At 36.9% G+C, this 21,418-nt stretch overlaps 1 protein-coding gene across 6 annotated transcripts in view; it reads right to left on the bottom strand.

Annotated features, from left to right (window-relative positions):
* Positions 1–21,418, bottom strand: part of CARMIL1 (capping protein regulator and myosin 1 linker 1) — a 192,627-nt gene that overhangs the window by 64,492 nt on the left and 106,717 nt on the right. For 3 of the 6 annotated variants that reach the window (XM_027745318.2, XM_027745320.2, XM_027745323.2), the window contains exons 13-22: positions 18,862–18,965; positions 16,852–16,929; positions 16,660–16,736; positions 15,641–15,745; positions 12,223–12,292; positions 10,142–10,153; positions 7,844–7,925; positions 6,428–6,527; positions 6,286–6,340; positions 869–1,041 (exon numbers count right to left, since the gene is read on the bottom strand). In XM_027745318.2, the coding sequence (XP_027601119.2) occupies positions 869–1,041; positions 6,286–6,340; positions 6,428–6,527; positions 7,844–7,925; positions 10,142–10,153; positions 12,223–12,292; positions 15,641–15,745; positions 16,660–16,736; positions 16,852–16,929; positions 18,862–18,965 (856 nt within the window). The remainder of the gene's footprint in view (positions 1–868; positions 1,042–6,285; positions 6,341–6,427; positions 6,528–7,843; positions 7,926–10,141; positions 10,154–12,222; positions 12,293–15,640; positions 15,746–16,659; positions 16,737–16,851; positions 16,930–18,861; positions 18,966–21,418) is intronic. The other 3 variants (XM_027745319.2, XM_027745321.2, XM_027745324.2) reach the window with 1 other exon arrangement.

The raw sequence follows: 21,418 nt of genomic DNA, 5'->3' as shown, positions 1-21,418 counted from the left end.
TGATGAGGGTGACATATTTAGAGGTCCTCATCCAGATTCATGCTGATTAAGGGTTTTACTGTTTGCAAATCACATACAGGATAGAAAAAAAAGTGAAACTCTCAAGCCATCAGTGCCAGACGTGCTAAAAAACAGTGAAGTTGTCGGGCGGATGGAGTTGCAGAGAAGAGATGCCAAGGTCCATCAACATGGTAGGCAGGGGAGAGAAGAAGGATGGATGGTCCATGCTGCTACCCATTCTGAATTCCACATGCTCTCAGTTCTAAAACTGATACTCCAGAAGACAAAGAATAACTTACTTCAGTTTCCTACCCAAGTATCAGAATTTTCTCTGCTGGAAAGGTCTCCAGTAAAAAAGAGAGAGGAGAAGAAGAGAAGAGTGGCTAAACACTGGATCAGGGTTCCCAGAGACACCACGGAATCTGTACTTGCAGATCTTCAAAACCTGCCTGGACAAGGCCCTGAGCAATCTCATATAGCTTTAAAGTTGGCCTGGCTTTGAGAAGGACATTGGATTAAATGACATCCAGAGATCCCTAACAATGTAGTTGTTTGTGGGTTTTTTTCTGTGATTCTAAGAAATTTAGAACCCTTTTGGTTCCAACAAGAGGTTTTTCTGTTTAAATTTAGAAAATGTTATTTTCTCCAGTTTCAGTTACGGAAATGTTTCTGTAGGGACAATTTGCTTCTCCTGTTCTTTTTGTTGCTGGGTTTGGTTTTTTTTAAGAAAAAAAGGATGAGAATCCTTCCAGACACTATAAAGTGGCTGTATCTAGAAGGGTTCTGAAGAGAAACAGCTTGAGAATAAGCCAACAACCTCAGTATTATTAAGACGTTCTACTGTTTACTGCAAATACGCTTTCCTTACCTGAGCTTGGTGTTTATCTGTAGGGCTTTTGCCAACATCTTTGCTCCCATATCTCCCATGGCATTTCCACTAATATCCACTTTTGTAAGAGAAGTATTGCTGCCCAAGGCATTAATAATGATGGTGACCTCAGTCTTCAGCTTGGAATCTGCGAGGGACAATGACTGTAGAGGCTGTGGAGCATAGAAAAGGCACTGATAACAACAGCTGATAATGCACTCATTCCTCAAACATCAACCAAAAGAAGTTACAAGTTCCCCAAACTTTTGGAGACAGCAGTAAGCATCAAAGTTACTTCTGTGTTTGCTGCAGACCCTGCAATACATGATAAATTGGGAGTCAACAACTTAAAGCACAGGTGTCAAACACATACACACTCACAGATTAAACTGCAACACCCTGTGAAAAAAGTATTTTTAAGTGGCAGCACCTCCAACTTTCCAAGTCCTATTAAGTACAGAATACAGTGGGACACTCAAAAGAGGCAAGACAACAACCACCAGCTTCACAAGACAATTCTAGTCTCCAGCGGGTTTTGCTTAATCAGCATTAGAATTTTCAGTGAGAAATAAAAATTTCTACAACTCCCCTCCTCTCCCTCAGGCTGAGATTTACCCAAAGGAAAATTACCGTCTGAGGCATTGTTAAAACAAACATTTTCTTTAAAGGGTTTTATTATTGTTACTTCAATTTTAGGAGTGATTCTGTTCCTTTAACAAAGGGCATGGACTTTTGGAGGAAAGAGACAGAAAATTGTAGCAGGTTTGAAACCCAAAACAGTAATGAGTATTTATTAAAATGAATAAGTCAATAGATATTATTCACAGTAGTATTCTGACATCTACAACTGCAATATCTTTCAGTAAGTTTACTTTTTTTATGTAGCATATTAAGCTCAAACTACTTTATTTGGCTCCAGCAAGTCACACTCTAAGCATTAAGAAAACCTCTTCTAAAAATGCCCGTATTCCCTCCATTCTCAGTATCTCAACAGTCAACAGCAGGAGCTCAAGAACTACAGTCTTGTCTATTCCCATGTCTTGCAGAGATATTACAGCTCCCAAAATTGTAATTTGTCTTTGGTGACGTATGAGAACTCCACAAAATAATTCCCTTGCTCAAGTGTGAGTCCACGCAGAGGAGTGTATTGTCATTATACACCCACTTAAGCATGTACTGGAGGATGAACTTTAGGAGCCTAAAATCTCCAAATTGCCAGCATAGGAAAATCGACACCTCGTAACAATGAGCCATGGCACCTACATTAGATGCTTAAGCTTAGATTAATGAATATAAACCAATCAAATTGTGCACACCTTCCAGGGTCCATGGTGCTTGCATGGTACCTGCTATACAATGGGATTCTAGCCTCCAGACACCACTGGATTACAGTGATAACTAAAAAGCTTGCAACAATAAGAAATGCACTTATAAATGAGGAAAAGTATAAAAATTTGGAGGCACAGCAGGTTTATAATTAAAAAGTCTAACAATAACACAAGCCACATGCTGGCTTTATTTTAAATGGGAGTTATTAAATTACTATGCTAATGCCCTTAATCTATGTTTTCTAATTTTATTACAATATGTACCCTAAAGAATATTAATACCACATTTAGAATGGCATTTAAGAGCTCTTGGCACAAGTTTAAGAAGACCTTTTGCAACAGATTCACAAAAAAGCAGCACGACGCAGGACTGACAGAAATCAGCAATAAGCTTGTGAATGTGAAGTTTCTTCTGTTTCTCATGTGTCACTTTAGATATGGGGATTCAAGTAAGTTAGCTGCAGGTGATCTCTCCTGCATACCAATTTTTCTAAACCTCAAATATCCTCCCAGGAAAGGATTTCTCACCTCTCACGTTCAACACTGACAAAACAGTATATAACTGAAAATGCTTCTGTACTGTGTTCTGCAAGGACTGACACCTTCACACCACCTAAATATTCATTAAATTATCTGACCATTACAGTAAAAAACCCACTCAAACAACAACAAATGAAATAAACAAATAACAAAATTCCCCACAAATATGGGCAATACTCTAGATAGCCTACAAACACATTTCTTGTAACAACTTAATAGTTTAGCTAGATATTGAGAAAACAGAAGTCTGAGGAGCACTTCAGTGTCTCTGCTGCAGAAAATAAATACTTTGCCAATACAGAGAAGTCCCTTAACACAATCTTTTTAAGGAAGAGGAATTCTCAAAGTAAAGAAAACAGAATTAGAAATTCTATGATTTTATTCATTGATTCTGCCATACTCCTGTTGGAATACATTTAAGAATTAAATCAAACTTAGTTTGTTTTTCTTAAGTACAAAAATACTGTAAAATCCCTCAAAAAGCCAATTCTGCAAAAAAACATTGAGCTAACAACTTAAGATATTCAGCACTCTAGTAATTCACTGCACCTATGTAGGAGTGGTTATCACTTTGAGTAATGATACCACATACTTGCAGTGTAACATCAGATTTTGCAACAAGAAAAGAAATAGCACAGTAAGAATACAATATTATAGTCTGCAGTACAGCATCTACTTAAGGAAAGAAGACATGAAAAGAACCCCAAAAATTAATCTAAATATTACATTCTTGTTTATATAAAACACCTGAGAAATTTTGCTGTGTAGGTTACTACTACTGCTTTTGAATTGCGTAGAATTATATTTGCACATCGCTCTAGTTTTAGTCATAGAACCAAGCTACTGATTGTTGAAATGATTTTACTCATGACTCACATTAACACAGCAACAGAGCTATTTAAAGTGTGTATAAATACATGAAGATACATTTGGCAGATGACTATTTCAGATTAAAGCCTCTTACTTCAGCTTTCCATGCAGATAATGTGCAGTCCCTAAACTGTGCCAGCCTGCAGGCAACACTGATCAAGCAGTGTGCTCTGGGCAACAACACATCCTGGTCTCCCCAGTTTCATCTTAACTTTTTAATGTCCTGTGGCAGTAAACTCATAGTAATGGTAGAACGAGGACCATCAGGGTACAGCAAGGACAATTCCAGGAAGCTTTCTGCAACACCTTTTTCCCATAGTGCTATAGCATCTGTCCTGAATTCTTTAGCTGCTAGGAGATGCTTCAGACTGATTTTAGCATTTGATGAGACAAAAAGAAACAAGATTCCTTCATTGAAGAGGATTAACAAGAGAAAAAAACATGAGGAAAGAAGAGACATGGTAACCCCAACAGGAGCATATGCTATATCCCAAATGTTACTGCATGACATGAAAGGGAGATGGTTGAAGTACCTAAATAAAATAACTTTTTGTCAGATTATTTCATTGTAACACTGTTTGAAAACAGGATGAGACTACAGAACACGTTGTGTAGGTTGCGTCATGAAAAACACAGTGGATAAGAATTACAGGAGCACATCTGGCCACTGAATAGTGGAAAAGGTAGAAAGTGGAACAACAACTGACATCACCCACAGGCTGAAAAGAAAAGAAATGCAAAAAGTGGAAGCTAATGGTGCAAAGGAGGGAGAGCTGCAAGAATGATACATGCAAAATTTAGCAGCTGCTTTTTCTATGACCTGGAAGCTTCAGAAACAGAATCCAAGAAAGATAAACAGAAGGTTGTAACACTTAACAGAGGACAATAAGGTGAAAGGTGCACATTTTTATTCTTGAGGCCAGGTAGTATGAAAAGGACAGTCATAAAATAGGCGGAAAAACCCCAAAACAATAGCATATTTAATAAGAAGATTTGGACAGTAAAAGGACACAGATTATGTTGAAGAGGTATTTTAGGATATGGTCTGAGTAGGAAGAAATGTTCATCTGCAATAGAGCAAAGGGATGAAGGAAATAGAGAAAAATCATACTACATTACATTTGCTTGTGATTTAGTCTTCAGGACAGCTGTGAAAGGATAAGCATGAGAAACGGGTTAGGACAGAGATGAATGTCCAAAGGTAAGAAGCAGGTGCTATCTGATTAAATGATACTCCTCAGTACAGTATCAAAAGGAAAGGAGAGAAGGGAAAGACAGTCCTGTAGCATTCCCTTTAGAAATAAGAGTAGAAGGAGGTAGTTACACAGCACAAAATGAAAAGGCTAGTTTGGTACAAGAAGTAATACAGAGTTCTACCAATACATTACTTAGCACAATCCTACAACTAACTTGTGGAAACAAGGACTTCCATTAAGGTGCTTTCATTACAGGTGTTAACTCAGTTAGAATCAGCTCTGGTATCTGTATGCAGCACTTCTCCATATCACACCGACCTCCCACATTTTAAATAATAAAATGTGGAGAAAGGCAAAGAATCAAGAAGAACCAGTACCACTAATCCCAGTTAAGAGGATTCAGTGAATATAGAGGACCAGTTGAATAAACCACTTCAAATACAACTAAGCACTAAGTAAAGGGGAACACAGAATATGGGTCTAATGACCTTGCATGGAGAGAGATATCAGAAACCCTGGTGAAAATTGCCAGGGTACAGACACAGATGGGAGGAGAAAATAAGAATGCAGTTAATGTGGAGACCATGAACTTGGAGGTGAGACAATAAAGACAACAGGAATAGCAGGTGTTCAGAAAAGTGAAGTCTACAGTCGGCTGTCTCTGGAGAATGAGGAAAGCAGAGATTGCTTGTTACTTGCACAGGAAATTAAGGAGTATGAAAGGACTAAGAATAGATGAATAAAGATTAACAAGCATGAGAGTAACAGAGCATCTTAAGATTCCCTTCTAACCAAAACGAGGATGCCAGGAACAGCAAGAATACAAATCCAACAACAAAAGTCTTTCAGGATCAGGAAAGAGTGTAGAAATTACAAAAGTGGGTAATCATCCCAGCAAGGCACTCTGAAAGGGTTTTATGAAATTGCTCCCATGATTAATGTACTAAGAGAAGTAAAGAACAGCACACTGAACAGTTTTATTTGCATCTTTTGAAGGAGAAAGGAGTTCCACTAAAGTGATCTTGCATTTTGTAAAGAAAGAAAAGAAGTTAATACCCAAGGACACCTATCAGGAAATAGTCCATTAATTAAAAAAAAAAAAAAAAAAATTTTGTTAGTGAAGGAGTATCACCAGCCAGCGAAAACTACCATTGTAATCTCTTATCAGAACACAAAAGTTTTGAAAATTCGTACCAGCAGGACTGTATAATTTAGACCTAAAGCAGGTTATATACATCCAGCTATTTAGAATGAGTACTTTTCATCAAGCACAGATTCTAAGACTATCTTCAGAAATGCTCACCTACATGCTACATGTAATCCAAATTACTATTTGAAAAAACCCAAACCCCAAATGTCGGATATGTTTGTGCAGGATTGTGATCAAACCTTATGCAGTAAATCAACACGGATAAGACAATTATCAGAAACAGGCTGTGAGGGTACAAAAACACATGATGATAGTAGGCAGAAAGATACTCACTGAATCCTCGTCTTGAATCATCTGAACTAAATTATCAAGTACTGGAGTGAGATTTCTGAGGGAAGAAAAGTTAGGAAGGTGATGAAATCAGCAGCTTCTCCTCATCCATTGTCTTATTATTTAAAAGAAAGAAAATCCTTACTTGGATTTCATGTTGTTAAAGTTTTTGCCTAATGCCAAGTGTCTTATCGATCGGTTTTTACTAAGCCAGACTACAAGGGTTGAGAGGTCAGATTCTAGGCCTGTAAAGAATCAGATTAGATTAAGAATTAAAACACATTTTCAGAAAAGACTCAAACAAGGTCCAATTATTAATGCTATATTCATTCAAGTAACTATATCAGTGTACTAATTTCCAAAAGGTCTAGAAAAATTTTTGTTCTTCTCTTTTTAAATCTTTTTCTCATTACTGTCTCTGCTTTCTGTGAGAATAAATACTTTCTCTAAAGGGAGACCTTTAAATCTCCGTCCTAATCAGCTGTTGAAGGCATCTCTCAGAAACACAGAAGAGAAATCAGTTCCTTATCCATTGTCCAACCACCCAAGAATAGTTCCTCGCACTGTCAGGTAGAGTTTGAAGTTCCTTTGAGAATTTTGAAACTCTCCTAACCACTGTTTAATCTTAGTAGAGCTGTGTACCAACAAGGTCTGAAAGCCTGCAAAAAGGCTAACATAATATGCTATCAATAAAATGACCTGAAAAATAAGCCAAATTTTATTCTACTCCTGAGTGAAAAAAAGAAACTTGCTTTATTATCACCAAACAAATAATGTATTCAAAGAGTCCACTAGCTAGATAACAACGACCTAGGATTCAGATTCACAGGGCAATTTAGATTTCAAATATCTATCCTTATGTATAATAATAAATCTGTTTGCATATCTGGGCTGAGTCAGTAGCTCTCAAAGCTTTCCACTTGTTAATCCATCTCACCTTTCTTCATCATTCAATTGTATTGGAAGACTGCTTCTGAAATACTTCTGTATTTGGTTGTTAGAGGGACAAACACAATAAGTGAATTCTTCCAGTTCATACACCTACACTTTTAATCTGCAAGATGAGAAGCCAGCTGATATTCCCAGGAATATCCGTGCTAGGAAGCACGGAGACTCCAAAGCAGAAATATTCAAACAGGCCTTCTCTAACCTGAAGCTGTTTGACTGTTTGCTTCAAATTTCCCCCTCTAACTTGTGTTACAACCACAGCTTCATTCTGTACCTGATGTTCTCCTTTGGTCTTTCACTACATTTCCATTTCTCATTTTGCTTCTCATTCTCTTGTATTTAAGCCCAATTTCCTCTGGATCTAATATGAGCTTGGTGCCATTATTTTACTCTGCTGTGTTACATTAATCTCAAACAACATAAACTTTTGAGTTAATAAATTAATATTTCTTACACACTTCATAGCAATAAGAGTTCTTGTTCTGAGACATTTCCATAATTAATATGGCCAATAATCATAAAGCAAGAGTAAGCATCCTTGATTACACTCTGAGTTGAAATAAAAAGCATTTTTCAGCTTGCATGAGCCTCCACTCCTGTTCTCTGTACTTACCATTGTCTGAAATATCTAGGCTGGTGATATTGTGTATTTCTGCTATGCATCCTTCCAAGACTTGTGCACCTCCAGATCTTAACTAGAGACAAAACATCATCCATTTTTGCAAACTATTTATGGTTTAAGATCACACAGAAGACAGTGGTAGGAGCTTTGTGAATACAGAAGGCACTAACAGCGGCAAAAACAACAGCAACAGAAGAAGTTATAGACATCAAAATGACAGCCTATGCACACATTCCTACTGTTCTCATCCCTACTCTCAGTATCTGCACACAAACGAGAAAAGGGTTTCCCTTTCCTTTCTCTTAAAACTACTACTCAGCAGTTAAATAGGGAAAATATTTAAATGGTTAAACATAGCAAATCCTTTAGCACTTGTGCTAGGCAGTGACTGCGGGATTTTATTGTGCATTCTCTACATGAAAGGGCCAGGACATTTCCAATGTCCAGCAATTAAATTAAAAAAAAAAAATAAACAGCCCATAAGCATGCAACACTGTCACCCTTGAATTTCACTACAGTGAAGGTTTATAGCGAGCATCTTCTTTCAGCCCTTCGCACAAAGCAAGGGTGTCCAGATCAAAGATAAGTAGAGTGGGGGAAAAAAACCAAAACAACAAACCAACACCAAAACCAAAAAAACAATGAAATTATGTTTCCTTGTCACTGAAAATTCAGGTTGTCCAATTGTAAAATGGCCAAAAAAAGACCATAAACAAGAGAAAACAGTAATTTAGTTATTCTTAATTTAAAAATAGTCATAAAAGAAAAAAAAATGGCACCAATAACAAAAATGCTTGGCTGCAAAGTATCAATTATGATAATATTACTCTGAAATATTACACGAATTTAAAAGAAATGTCAGGATTTAATGAAAAAACAATGAAATGGTCTAGGGGAAAACATCAACATTAAGCATTAAAGTTATGAAAACTTACACACTTATTTACTAATGCTACTGAATTAACAAAACTTTTTTTTCCAAAGAAGAAAAAGCATTTTCTTATTTCTTGCAGCTATGCACACTATATAAAGTGCATTTCACTTCATAAATATCCCCCCAAAGAAGACTTAAGCTAAAGAGGGAAAAATATCTACAAAAATTCTATTTTTGCATTTTCCATTTTTACTTTCTTTGCTTTGAAAAAATGGAAAGCTTTTTCAAACATGTGCATAAAAAATGTGTAATATTTAACTTGATGACTTACTTGGGTAAATATCCTGAATCAACCTGCTGATATTTCTGCGGACAGTCAACTTTTATCCATGCTATAATTAATCAAAGAACCACAAATGCCTTCTAGAAGTATTTTTCAAAAAAGACTTGATTTGGCACTTTTTAGGAAGTTTGAGATATGTGACTGGTTAACAAGCAGCTCAATAACTTGACCTCAGCAACTGAAGAACGGTGGTCAGAGATAACATTTAAATCATAAGTCCCACCTGGAGTGTAAGAGGTACAGAACATAAGGCACTTTTCCTCGTCTCCGTAAATCAAAGCCTACCTACCCCTCACCCTATCCTCTCAATAACTAGTCATATTACAAGCTGTTTTTGGGCCAGAAGTGGTGCAAATTATAACCCAACTTTATTTTTGTAAGAGCATTTGTAGCATTTGCTGCATGGAAGCCAAAATCATTCCGTTTTGCTTTGTGCTGCTCTCTCAGTGTGGGCCACCACAAGACAACCATTTTACAGAGAGTGTTACATCTATCATTGCAGAATCTATGGAAGTGGCAGATCATATACAGAACCGGATTGGTTGTTGGCAGGGTAAAGTTCTACACACTAAAATTATACTCACAATAGAATCCATATGCTTATGCTATATATACACTTTGAGGGCTGACATGGACAATTTTTCAGGAGCAGCTTTCAGTCTTGCACCAGATAACTTTATATTCAAAATTTTAAATATATAAACTTTGCATGAGCACAAATGGTGATATCTATTTAATCTGAGAGTGACGACAACAACTTGATTTTTAGGATCATAATTTATTGCAACTGTATTAAAATATGATACATATATATATATATATGTAAAAGCAGATAATCAAAGTGTTGTTCAGCAATGTGGACTGTGATACTGACAAAAAACCCCCTCTGCAACATCTCCTATACGATATACTTCTGAGACTACAAATAGAAGCTCTTATTCAGAAAACGAAGAATAACCCTTCTACAATTAAAAATGCCAAGTGTGTTCAAAGCTATGAGGTACCAATATGGGAGGGCAAACAAAGCTGCTTACTGATTTAACAATTAAGGTAAAGCATGGAGGGTACTTACACAGTGACCAAGCTAAGGGAAGCAGAAGGGAAAAGAGTGAAATACATCAGTGCTGAGCAGGTAGAAATAAAAATGTAATTTTCATAGTAAAAATAATAAAAAACAAACAAACAAGCAATATAAAATGATTAAGCTTGGAGTTAATATACCAGAAAATTATTATGGGAGCAAATGAAAAATGGTGAGAAAGGGAAGGAACGTAGATTCATCCTTCCATAGTTAAGTACAGCTTTCCTGACGTAGGAAAGATGAGGGCGAAGCTGAAGCATCAGTTTTCTAGATCTCTAACAGTGTGTGCTTGCAGGAACTGGGAGTAGCGGTCACTGGCTCCAAGATTCCCACAGCTCTGTTTCTTGGGTGCAGATTACCCTGCCCAGATCCCAGAGGGTCAGGGAGAGGTGGAGCAGGACCCTGAGGTGCTGGGCCCACTGAGAGCACTCCCAGCTGCTGGCACATAACCTTCCCTGCTGGTGGAAGCATAACTTCTTTCCAAAGCACATGAGAATGGATAAAGCTCAGCGATGTGAAAAAAAAATGTTAAGGGAAGAATCCAAGGAAGTGCTGTCAGTTTAGAGGGACCAGCTACAGGAATGCAACATTGAGTTGGGCAGGATTCCTTCCTTTCTGTCATGAGAGGCAGCCATGACCACATGTGCTTTGGTGTCCAATAAAGCTAATCATCCCTCGAAGGACTCCTCCATATCCCATCCTGGGTGTTACTTCATGAAAGAATAAGGTTTTCTCTCCTGTCAACCCTTTTTGATTTACATGTTAATTTAGACTCTCATTACTTATATTTGTGTTTTATTGATTTATTCATTTAAGGTTATGATCATAGGACTTCATTTTTGTTACTTTAATTACTCCTCTCTTTTCCTTCCTTCCTCTGAAAGATAGATTATCATCCATCTGATCTCTACTCAGAAGTCAGAAGCACATGTACCTGACTTGAAAGCTTTTCTATTTGGAATTTACATGTAGTGCTCTTCGAAGTAATAACATTTTTCAGAAACTACAAAATATCAAAACAAAGTATTAAATGCCTTTACAATTTGGGTTTTCTTCTTCATAAGGAAATCTGTAAACATTTCAAAAGCAATTGACCATGAACCTAAGGCAAGGATTACTGGATCTCAAAATGTTCATCAAACTGCATGTTTTCTACTTAAAGGGAAACCATTGCATTTTTAAGGCACTTTCAGAGCAGTTAATACTCAAGTGGACTTGGAAAGATGTCTCTAAAAAGTGAGAGGCTTTCTTTGCAGCTTAAAAAGGGAAAAGTTGGAGAAGGCCCGAGCCTAAACTGTTTCATGTCAGTTTTGGCGAGAGTCCACCACATAGTTCTTTATGTGACTTTGCCTCAACTAGCTCCCCAGGGCCATGTCAGATCTTTTGCCATAAGCTGTGACCACTCAGGTATCACCCTGCAAGAGTATGGACAATCTTGACAAACTAAGTGCACAGCAAAGCACAGAGAAGCAAGAGGAAACAAGCTAAGGCAAATTAAGTTGTCACAATAATTTTTATTTATTCTTGAGGTATTTAAAATCATTTTTATAGTGCCTCTTATGTTAATAACTTTTACCGAAGTTCCTTATTGGCCTGAATTGATTAATCGATTAGGAAAGTGGAATTTCTCCCAAGGCTAAAAAGCAAACCTGCCAAAGACAGAGCATGTTTTCAGTTTTAAAGGAAGACAATCAAACTGCAGACCTGCCTTCAAGGCATGCATCTTCCTTCAACCCATTCAAATCTAGGCACCTTCAAAAATCCTGCTGCTAATCACAGCACCAGAGAGCAGAGGATGCCAAGCAGCAAACACACTGGCTCAGTATGTAGAACAGCTGCACTGCAAGGAGGATTTTGCCAATCAGGTGCTGCAGGTGCTTTGAACCTCTGTGCTTATTATTTAGGATGCTGTAACACACAGCAGCTGACTTTTACCATAACTGCTTCTCTGAGTTCCACCTTTCCTACAATTTTTGACTACAGAGGAAGAACATCTCACCCAGTGGATTGCACAGGAACTCTAATACCATGTCATCGCATATTTTGAATATACCCTGATAAATATTTCTTACCTCACAGCTACTGAGGTCTAAAGACACCTCCTTCAGATTGTGATTGCAAGCCAGGCCTAATAAAAGTGCTCTGAAAAAGATCAATTTTAGAAACTTAAAAAAAAAAAAAAAGGCAGCTTTACATCATCATCATCTAAGTGATCACAAGTTAACACGTCTATAATGTAAAGAACCATTTCAAAACAAAAGAATGCCAGCTGAGCAGTTATTTTTTAAATGACAATGGCAGCTCAAACCTGCCACACTTTAGAATACTCCAGTAGCTTCAGAAACTGCAGGGATGAAAGGCTAATAAACTATAAAGCTAATGCACCATCATAATTTAATAACATTCATCAGAGACTAATTTTCCTTAACATTTGCTTTCAAAGAGCATCAAATGATTACAAAAGGAGTGTTCTGTTGTACAACCACACTACCTCTCTGATTTTAACAAAAATTCAGGAAAAAATGGGGTTTTTAATATATGCAAGATGCCATGCAGCCAGCCATTTCGGCCAGGCACAGTGCCTGTAACACTCAAAGGCTGGATCACGTTCAAGTACCACAGTTCTCCACTTCCGCAACCCAAAAAGTATTTACAGATTCCAAAATTATATTCCTAGACAATGGTATCCTTTGTCTTTAGGCAGGATGACAGACATGTGTAGCAATGACTGATTATGATTATCATAAATCCATCTTTAAAGTCTTTCACAAGTTTGTTTCCACTTATAAAAGTTAGTGTTAATGTCATATTTGTATTAATACTGTCAAATCGGAAAGCACAACTGTATGTGTCATAGAGAAGCAGCAAACAAAATCTGTGTATACCTTCTAGTATCTTTAGAATAGATGTGGCTTTGAATTAATAATTCAACAGAGAAACAGAAGGACCTCCTTCCCAAACTTCATTTCAGCCAAAAGCAAGCCAACAGAATCCAAGTGACTGATGCATGGAGATAAAAAACAATCCATTCTGCTGAACCACGTGCCTACACATTTGCTATGCAAGTAGTATGTCAAAGATGTATTTAAAATGTGTGTGCCTTGAGCAGGTTTTTCATTTAAACTTATTTATATCTGCCCTGCAGGTATAATCAGACCTTTGTTACTAACAAAGGCAAATATCTTGTGCTTATTTACTTCTTAAGCTATTAATATAGAGACTTTGAAAAAAATGTGAAAGTTCTGCAATAGTTCTTACAAATTTTTAGAAGATCTTGTCTTCATACACAAACATGTTTTTTCATTCAAACTCAGTCTCAATGACAACTTTGCAAAGAGCTTCCCAAACATTTTGAGGAAATGAAAAAACATAAAAAAAAAAGAGACATAGTGCTGCTTCAAGTGTACTCTCTTCACAGAAAGAAGAAAAAAAAGTTACTTTTGTCCTAACTTCTTTCCTATAAACTCATACTAAGAAAATCCCATGATTTCTTAATTCTTTGTCATGAAAAATCACCAGCACTCAAAGGGACCAAAGCCAGACATATCATATACTTGGCTACTCTGTTTAAATCACACACGTGGCAATACATGGAGAAGTCTTGTCAACTGTGTTAGATGTAGAACACAAAAATTGGCCTTGTAATTAGCATTTGCATGAGAAGCATATCAGAAACTTGTCCTGTTATAGCACTGACAGATCAAAATACAATTTTTGGCAATGTCTGTAAATGAACAAAAATGCCAACATACACTTCAACAAGGAAAAGAGTACAAACTGCCTCACTCTGTTAAAAATGGTGAAAAAAATAATGAGCTGCAATGGAACATTAAGTATACTAACTATGTACTTTGCTGAACAGCTGGCAGATCAAGGGGTCCCAAGTTTTTGGGATAAATTAATACAATAACATCTTCCATGAGCACAGACAATTGTCGAGCACTCACCAGCCAAAAGTCCTCATACCTCAGGAGATACTCAGCATGCCAAGGAGAAGAGCTAAATATGAACCTTAATTTTATGTGCTTCTCACCTTTCCTAATTTCTGTGGATATATTCAATATCTCACAGTATTCTCTTTTTCCTGTGGCACCAATACTGTCTTCTGTAGTAGTCACATACATCCTCTGTTTTTCTTGCTTCATGAAACATAGTTCCCTGCTGCCCTCCATCACAGAATCAATAGCTCTAAATTAATCAGAATCAACCAACGTGTTTCTCAAAAATCACCTTCTGTTTGAAAACACATCTGTACTGCACCTTACTAATCCTAGCAAAGTCTGAGCAAGCAAGACAGCAACTAAGAGCATCACATAGAACAAAGCTAAAATGGCTCCTGCAGTTGAATGTGGATTTCAATCCAGTGCATCCGACTTAAGCATCAGGCTCTTCTCAGTGGTGCCAAACAATGGGAGAAGAGGCAATGGGCAAAAACTGTTGCACAGGAAGTTCCACATGAATATGAGGAAGAACTTCCTCACTGTGTGGGTGACCACGCACTGGAACAGATTGCCCAGAGAGGTGTCAAGTCTCCCTCACTGGAGATATTCAAGGACCGCCTTGACTCAATCCTGGGCCATGTGCTTTAGGGGACCTTGCTTGAGCAGGGAGGTTGGACCAACTGACCAACTGTGGTCCCTCCCAACCTTACTCATTTTGTGATTCTGTGATATTGTACTGACCTCTTCAATACTGAACTGCATTACGAAAAAGGTTATGTATGTTTTAATGCATATTAGCTAGGAAGATGACACTCTGGAAAGAGTCCTTTCTTTAATTTAGCCCAATAAACACAATGATTCTGCCAGAATCACAGAATGCCCTATCTAGATTAGACCTATCTATTTACATCTATCTCCACTTTAAAACACACTTTTAAATTTTATGTCTGAAAATTTCAACACAGTTCAAAACCACACAAGTCACAGGAAGGGTGACACAGTGCTTCACTATTTCCCTCAGCTTGCAGAGTGTGTTAGCCACAGGATGGGTGACATAGAACAGAGATATGTATTCTATTTAGCTTTCCTAGAAATTGCTGCCTCTCTTCCCCCAAAAGGAGAACATAGCTCCATGTAATGGGTTTCTCCTTCCAAATATTGCAACAGGTTCAGTTTCATAATGGCCACTGCCATAATGCAGTCTCAAAGGAATGGCACTCACACAAGTATATAATCCCACTTCACTGTGAAGCAGTTTTGTTCGCAAGCCACAAAGCAAGAAATATATCACAAAAAACGTTGACAGAAGCTAAACAACTGTGACATTCCCACAGAACAAAATATGATTAATAGTCTCAACTGTGAGATGGAAACATTTTTTGAATGTGTGACCATTACAAAACTCAGTCTTTTAATATCAGTAAAGTACAATGGGGAAAAAAAAAAAAAGAAAGCAGAATTCTTTCCCCTTCGTTTTTCATGAAGCATTCACATAACAACAATGCAAACTAGGTTTTAGGCACAGGAGAAAATGAAATTAAATTCTTACTTTAGAGGCTCAGGAGGGAGTTTAGTTCCTGAAAGATTAATCTGCATCAAAGCAAGTGAGCTGCTGAAAAACTGTTTGAAGGAAGGAGGGACTTCTTTTCCTTTTCTGTAAGTAAACAAATTCATTAAGAAGTAGCATCGAGACACTCCTCATTCAAATAGAGTGAATGAAAGCCAACAGAAATGTAACGATCTTTTACATGTTTAATTTGCTCTACCTTCAGCAGTTCTGTAATCAGTGGCTCTCAATTAGCTTAGAATTATAATGTCATCAAAATGTTGATTCAACAAACATTCCTCAGCACTGCGCTGCTGCACAGAAGACATTACTATCTAATTCTGTTTGGTGAACTACAAAGAATGATCATTTAGGTCTGGTTAATAGTGAACATACTTATATCTCACAAGCAGAAGATCCAACATGACATGACAAAACCCCTGAAATTGCTTTTTCACCACTAGAAATAATGTTCAAGTACCTTAGCATCAATGAAGTTATCATCTCTGATGGACTCAAGGCACCACCAATTGGAAGAAAATGGAAGCTAATATTTCCTACAATGCATATATTCTAAAAAGTAAACATTCAGTCTCAGGCTTTCAAAGGGACTTCCTCGCAGTAGAGGACAAAAAAGGAAAAAAGGCATTTGTAACCATCATTAAATCTTAAAAAATACAAACTTCAAAATCATATTTAAAGAGCAGGCAAGTTAGTGAGACTTCAAAGTCTGATGCTATGCCTCTTAGAGACAAGATATATAGAGAGTTTCTGCTGCATCAGAATCACAAAACCACATATTAGACAAGGTAGCTTATTTTATAGATCTTTAGCGAAAAACAGAAAGGGAAGGAATATATTTTGCTTAGAGTAATCAATACCTATTTCACAGAGCACTAAGACTTCTACGACTTTATAGAAAAATCTTAGGTTTCTTCTTAAAAAGAAAGCTGCTACATGAGAGGAAGGAATTATAGAACAAAATATTGCAGGAGTTGAGAGTAATGACATTTAAATTGTACCTGTGAGAAAACAGAGTCCTAGAGAGGCTAAGGACAGCTAGATGCTGAAGACATCCACGAAGGAGGGCTCCACACACCTGGTTCAAAATAAGTAAGATTGATTTAACTTTATATTAACCCAGAAAAGTACCTAGGGATAGAAGGTGGGGAATGTTTCCTTGGTATTTGACACTCCACTAAAAAAGTCTTTACCATATCTAGCGCGCACTCCGTGTTGGATAAATCCAGGTGAACGAGGGCATTTGGCTGGGCCAAAAAATTGTACAGGCTCTATAATTAATGGAGAAAAAAAATTACCCATGTTAATTTTCATATTATGAAAACAATTACTGGATCACTACCTCTCATTACATTTTAGGCTTTTACTATAAAATTGCACTACAAGAGTTGTGTCTGAAACTTCTTTTCACCTAATCAATGTTTTATTTTTGAAGGCTATGATTTTTAAAAATAATAGGGATAAAGTGGTGCTCAGACTACATTTACCCAAGATTTCTCTTAATGCATAAGTCTTGAGTTATTGCAATTAACTTTCACAGCAAATGATAATTAATTTAGTTAGAAATACCTTGCAATGTCACTCAGATTGGCTGTTACATTTCAGAAAGGCTAATTGGTTTGTAAGTTAAAGCCAGACCCTTTAAGCATTAGGGAAGCAACTAATTTGCACCTGAAATCCATGGTTATTTCTTAATATCAGCTGCGCACTATATGTTTAAGGGAGAATACAGAACAGGTAACAAGATTTTTTACATTGATGGCCTAGTACTGTATAGGATATGTCATGTAAATGTTAGCACTTCTTACTACACACTGTTTCATTTTGGGCTCTTTTTAGTCTCAGAGAAAGATAAAAGTATGACCTAATTCACAGAAATGTGGAAAGCTCAACTCCACATGAAATCCAGCCAAACAGTGCACGCTTACCATTTCTAAAATAGATCCATCTTTCTAAAAATTAGGTCATTGAGCCCCTATACCTACCATGTAAGAAAGGTCTCCACTTCAAAAATTTCTGTGCTTTGTTAGGGTTTATTTTAATTGCTAAATAACAGGACTTCCTTACTCCTGTTGGAAAACTGTTCCACAGATAAAGACACCTCAGCATTAATAATCTTTAGCTTTGAACCATCTCTCTATCTCTCTGACAGGCTAAGAAAAGCCCTGCTTTTTGCATTTATGTCTCTTTATTGTAGGTAGACCTTAGATTTCTTTAAGCACTAGCTACCGAAGTTGTACATTTTATTTTACTTTTTGTTTTTACATTATTTGCTATGTTATTCTCTCAAAGAGTAATTCACTGTGTCTTTACTTACATTTAACTATTTGTTTGCTACCTTTAAAACCCTGTTGTCCCACTGAAACTTTCACCTCAAGTCTGAAAAGACTAGTTCTTTGAATATGCTGATGAATCTGAAACAAGTAAGACATGTGAAAAAGTCACAAAGTCATGTCTGATTGCATTATAAATTATGAGATTGGGTGACTGTAGTTTTGCATCTTCTAGATGTTCAATACTTAGAATTCAAAGCCTGACAGTTACATGCACACAACTTTTGATGTGAGACAGAAATACAGATGTAACAGTCAAAATGTGAATACATATAAACTGGGAAATAAGTGGATTTTGTTACAGAGAAAATAGAGCTGCACCTCTGTGGCAATTGATAAAATTAACAAAGAATTCTAAAAATAATTACATTCTTTAAAGAATCATGAGTTTCAACAGCATGTGTCAAGCAGGTGCACAGATTTATTTATACAAACAAGAATATTGAAAACCAGAAATTAAATATTTCCAAGTCAAAAGAAATAATTTGTTTCTAATCTTTCAATGAAAAATTTGTAGTGCATTTATCACTAAAAATAAGGGGCTTTAATTGTGTTTTGGTCACTTTCAAACAGAACTCAGAGAGCATGATAAGTCCACTGAAACAAGTGGTACTTTTGCAGTTTTCACATTTATCAGTAGAAACCAAAGACTAAAAACGTAAACTAAATTTATGTGGATTTTTTTAGTTGTGGGGGGCAATTCTTCAACTATGTACTGAAGAGTAGAGATAAAAGTGTTATTTTCTCTTTCTACTAAAACTGTACAGAAATAAAGGCAAAAAAGGATCTAAACAAAAAGCATTTGCCTTTCTCTTAACAATTAATTGAAACATCCATTCATTAGCTCCCAAATGAGAAGAAAGTGCTTACTGAGAGATCATCACCGCGGAGCACGTTCCCTGAGAGGTCGAGATAGACGAGCGTGTTCGCGATCAGCGAGTTGGCACTCAGTGACTGGGAAAGGCTATTCACCCCTGACAAAAAAAAGGTCAGTATTCAACTTAGTCAACTCTACACAAAACTGGCCCGGACCCTGCAAGTGCACAATTTCAGTGAACACAGACATACACAAATGTTTAATGACTTCCTATTATCATCACTGTACTACAACAGAGGAATACAGATCACCAGGCAGATATGAGACTCTTCCCTGCCACAGCATACCCAGTTACGACTGAACTACACTCTCCCAGCTGCCCTGATGGAGCCACAGTGTGTTTTATGTCCCAGATCCAGGAAAGATGCAATCCCATTTTGAAACAGAACTTAAAAACACAGTTTACTCCATAATGTTGAGCCAGTGTCTTCCTGAAAACAATAATATTTAGATAAAAGTATCTGTGGAAGTAGATGAAAGTATCTGTGGAAGACCAAGTACATTAACAACTATAATTGCCAGAACTTCAAAAGCAACTGATGAGACCTAGAAATGAAAAATATTTCAATTAATGTATTTGCCTGCAATTTCATAAAAATAGTTAATTAAAATATCAAGAGATGCATAAAGAGTCTCAGTTCCTGATCAGACAGACACATTTTTCACATTAAAATTAAAAAGCTGACATTGGGAATAAACCAGTCAGAGTTTCCTTCCACGGAAGTTTTTCAGCTTTTCCTAATACAAATTAGGACATGGCTATTTCTGACTTCTTCAAATCTAACTTTCACCTAACATTCATCTGAGGGCTCTGCAGCTTATCAAGTTCTCAATTTATTTAGATAGCTATTGCTGCCTTTCAAGCACTACATGCATGTGTTTCTTACATGCTAAGCATCACTGTGCCCTTTAGCTGATGCAGTAGTTTTTTTGCAAGTGCCCAGCCAAAGCTATAAAGCAGGCAGGTGATCTACTACACATTATTCAGCCATTTCTCAAAGCTACTGGTTAGTGAAAGTGGACTGGCATTCAATGGATGGAACATTTCCAGTCTTCAATTAAAAACTATTATGAAACATGATTATCAGTGAGGATGTGAAGGAAGCAGCTAGGAAGCTACTAGAGACCAAAATACCTCTGTCAGCACCTTAGTTTTCTAAGCTTTCAAATATTAAGAAAGTCTCCCATGTTAGTAGTATGGCTCCTGGTTTCAGGAGGCTTTTGATACTGAAAGGAATCAAAGCACAGGAACACCTTTGTCAAATCTATAATCTTTTCTGCTCAATGTCATTTTTCTTTTATGTTCACATTGTGTTGTCGAATCTACACCCTATTGCTAAAGGTAAATTGCAAACTGATACTTTTTGAAACTTCAAAAGAACTAAAAGCTCTCTTTAACCACTAGAGCTTAGAGCTCTGGATTCACTTCAGTGAGTTTTCTCATCAACATTTATAAGCAAACGCAATTCTGTCCTGTTTGCGGGACAGTACTTAGCTGTCAGCCGAGGCTACAGCCAGGGTTAAGCTATCAGCAATTCAGCACGTACTATCAAGAACATGGGAATTCAGCAGCAGTGTCTGAGTTTGGAGGAGAAGAGCTATCAAACAATTCTTAATGTCGCTGTTTGTTTCGTGCTTTAAAAAGGCCAACTGCTCAAAATCAGCCGCATCAGTGAAGGCAAACAGTGAGAATGAGGGATTTTTTAATTAGCCCCTGGCTCGGGCTCAGAAAAGTAAGCCCTATTTTTGAATGAGTAATACTAGAATTTTCCATTTAACTAGAATCTTCAAATCAATAAATTTATGTTTGAACTTCACCCTACCTCATGCTATACTCTAACAGTAATCTCACTTTCATTTGCAGACAATCTTTTATGCTCTTTTACCACTCTCAGGAGGCTCAGAGTGTTAATAGCTCTCAGGAACTTTGAAATACAATATTTGAAGAAAGATCAGCTGGGAAGTTGCCACCTGAACTTCACTTGTCAATCTCAGAAACTTATCTCAAATAGAAAGCACTTTTAAAATAAGGTCAAAACCAGCGAGGGATTGCACAGAATTTCTGAAAAGCTCAAAATAAAAAAAATGAAAACAAAAAGAAAGGCTGGGAGGGAAAAAAAATCCATGCACTTTGAAGTCTATTGAATCCAAGGTTTCTGTTAGACTTTCCCGACCGAAAGTATTACAAGTTTAAAAATAGCCTCACAAGTTAGAACAAAATCAGTACTGTCTTCTTAAATTGAAGAAAATCTGACTAAGACAGCTTTGCAGACAACCTGAGTTGCTTCAGGTCCCAAGGGTTGTAAGAACTCCCATTTTAAGATATCACATAGACTTTTTTGAGGAATACTGAGGAGCTGCCATAGGACAACATTCATGGTGAAATGTTACTCTCTGGAGGTCATTGATGTGCCATCAGTATTATACCGGAAAATATTTTCAGCTTTTGCTTAAAGATCATCTTTAAAAAACCTGTTAAAAATCTTCCGAATTCTTTCCATAACCTCAGAATTCACCTTCACTGACAGGGATGTGTGGATAAACTTCATC

This window comes from Pipra filicauda, unplaced genomic scaffold (assembly GCF_003945595.2).
Source record: "Pipra filicauda isolate LSUMZ 115617 unplaced genomic scaffold, ASM394559v2 scaffold224_size1409572_pilon, whole genome shotgun sequence".
Taxonomy (NCBI): domain Eukaryota; kingdom Metazoa; phylum Chordata; class Aves; order Passeriformes; family Pipridae; genus Pipra; species Pipra filicauda.
The sequence above is the reverse complement of the archived record's forward strand: the minus strand, read 5'-3'. Positions and strand labels throughout refer to the sequence as shown.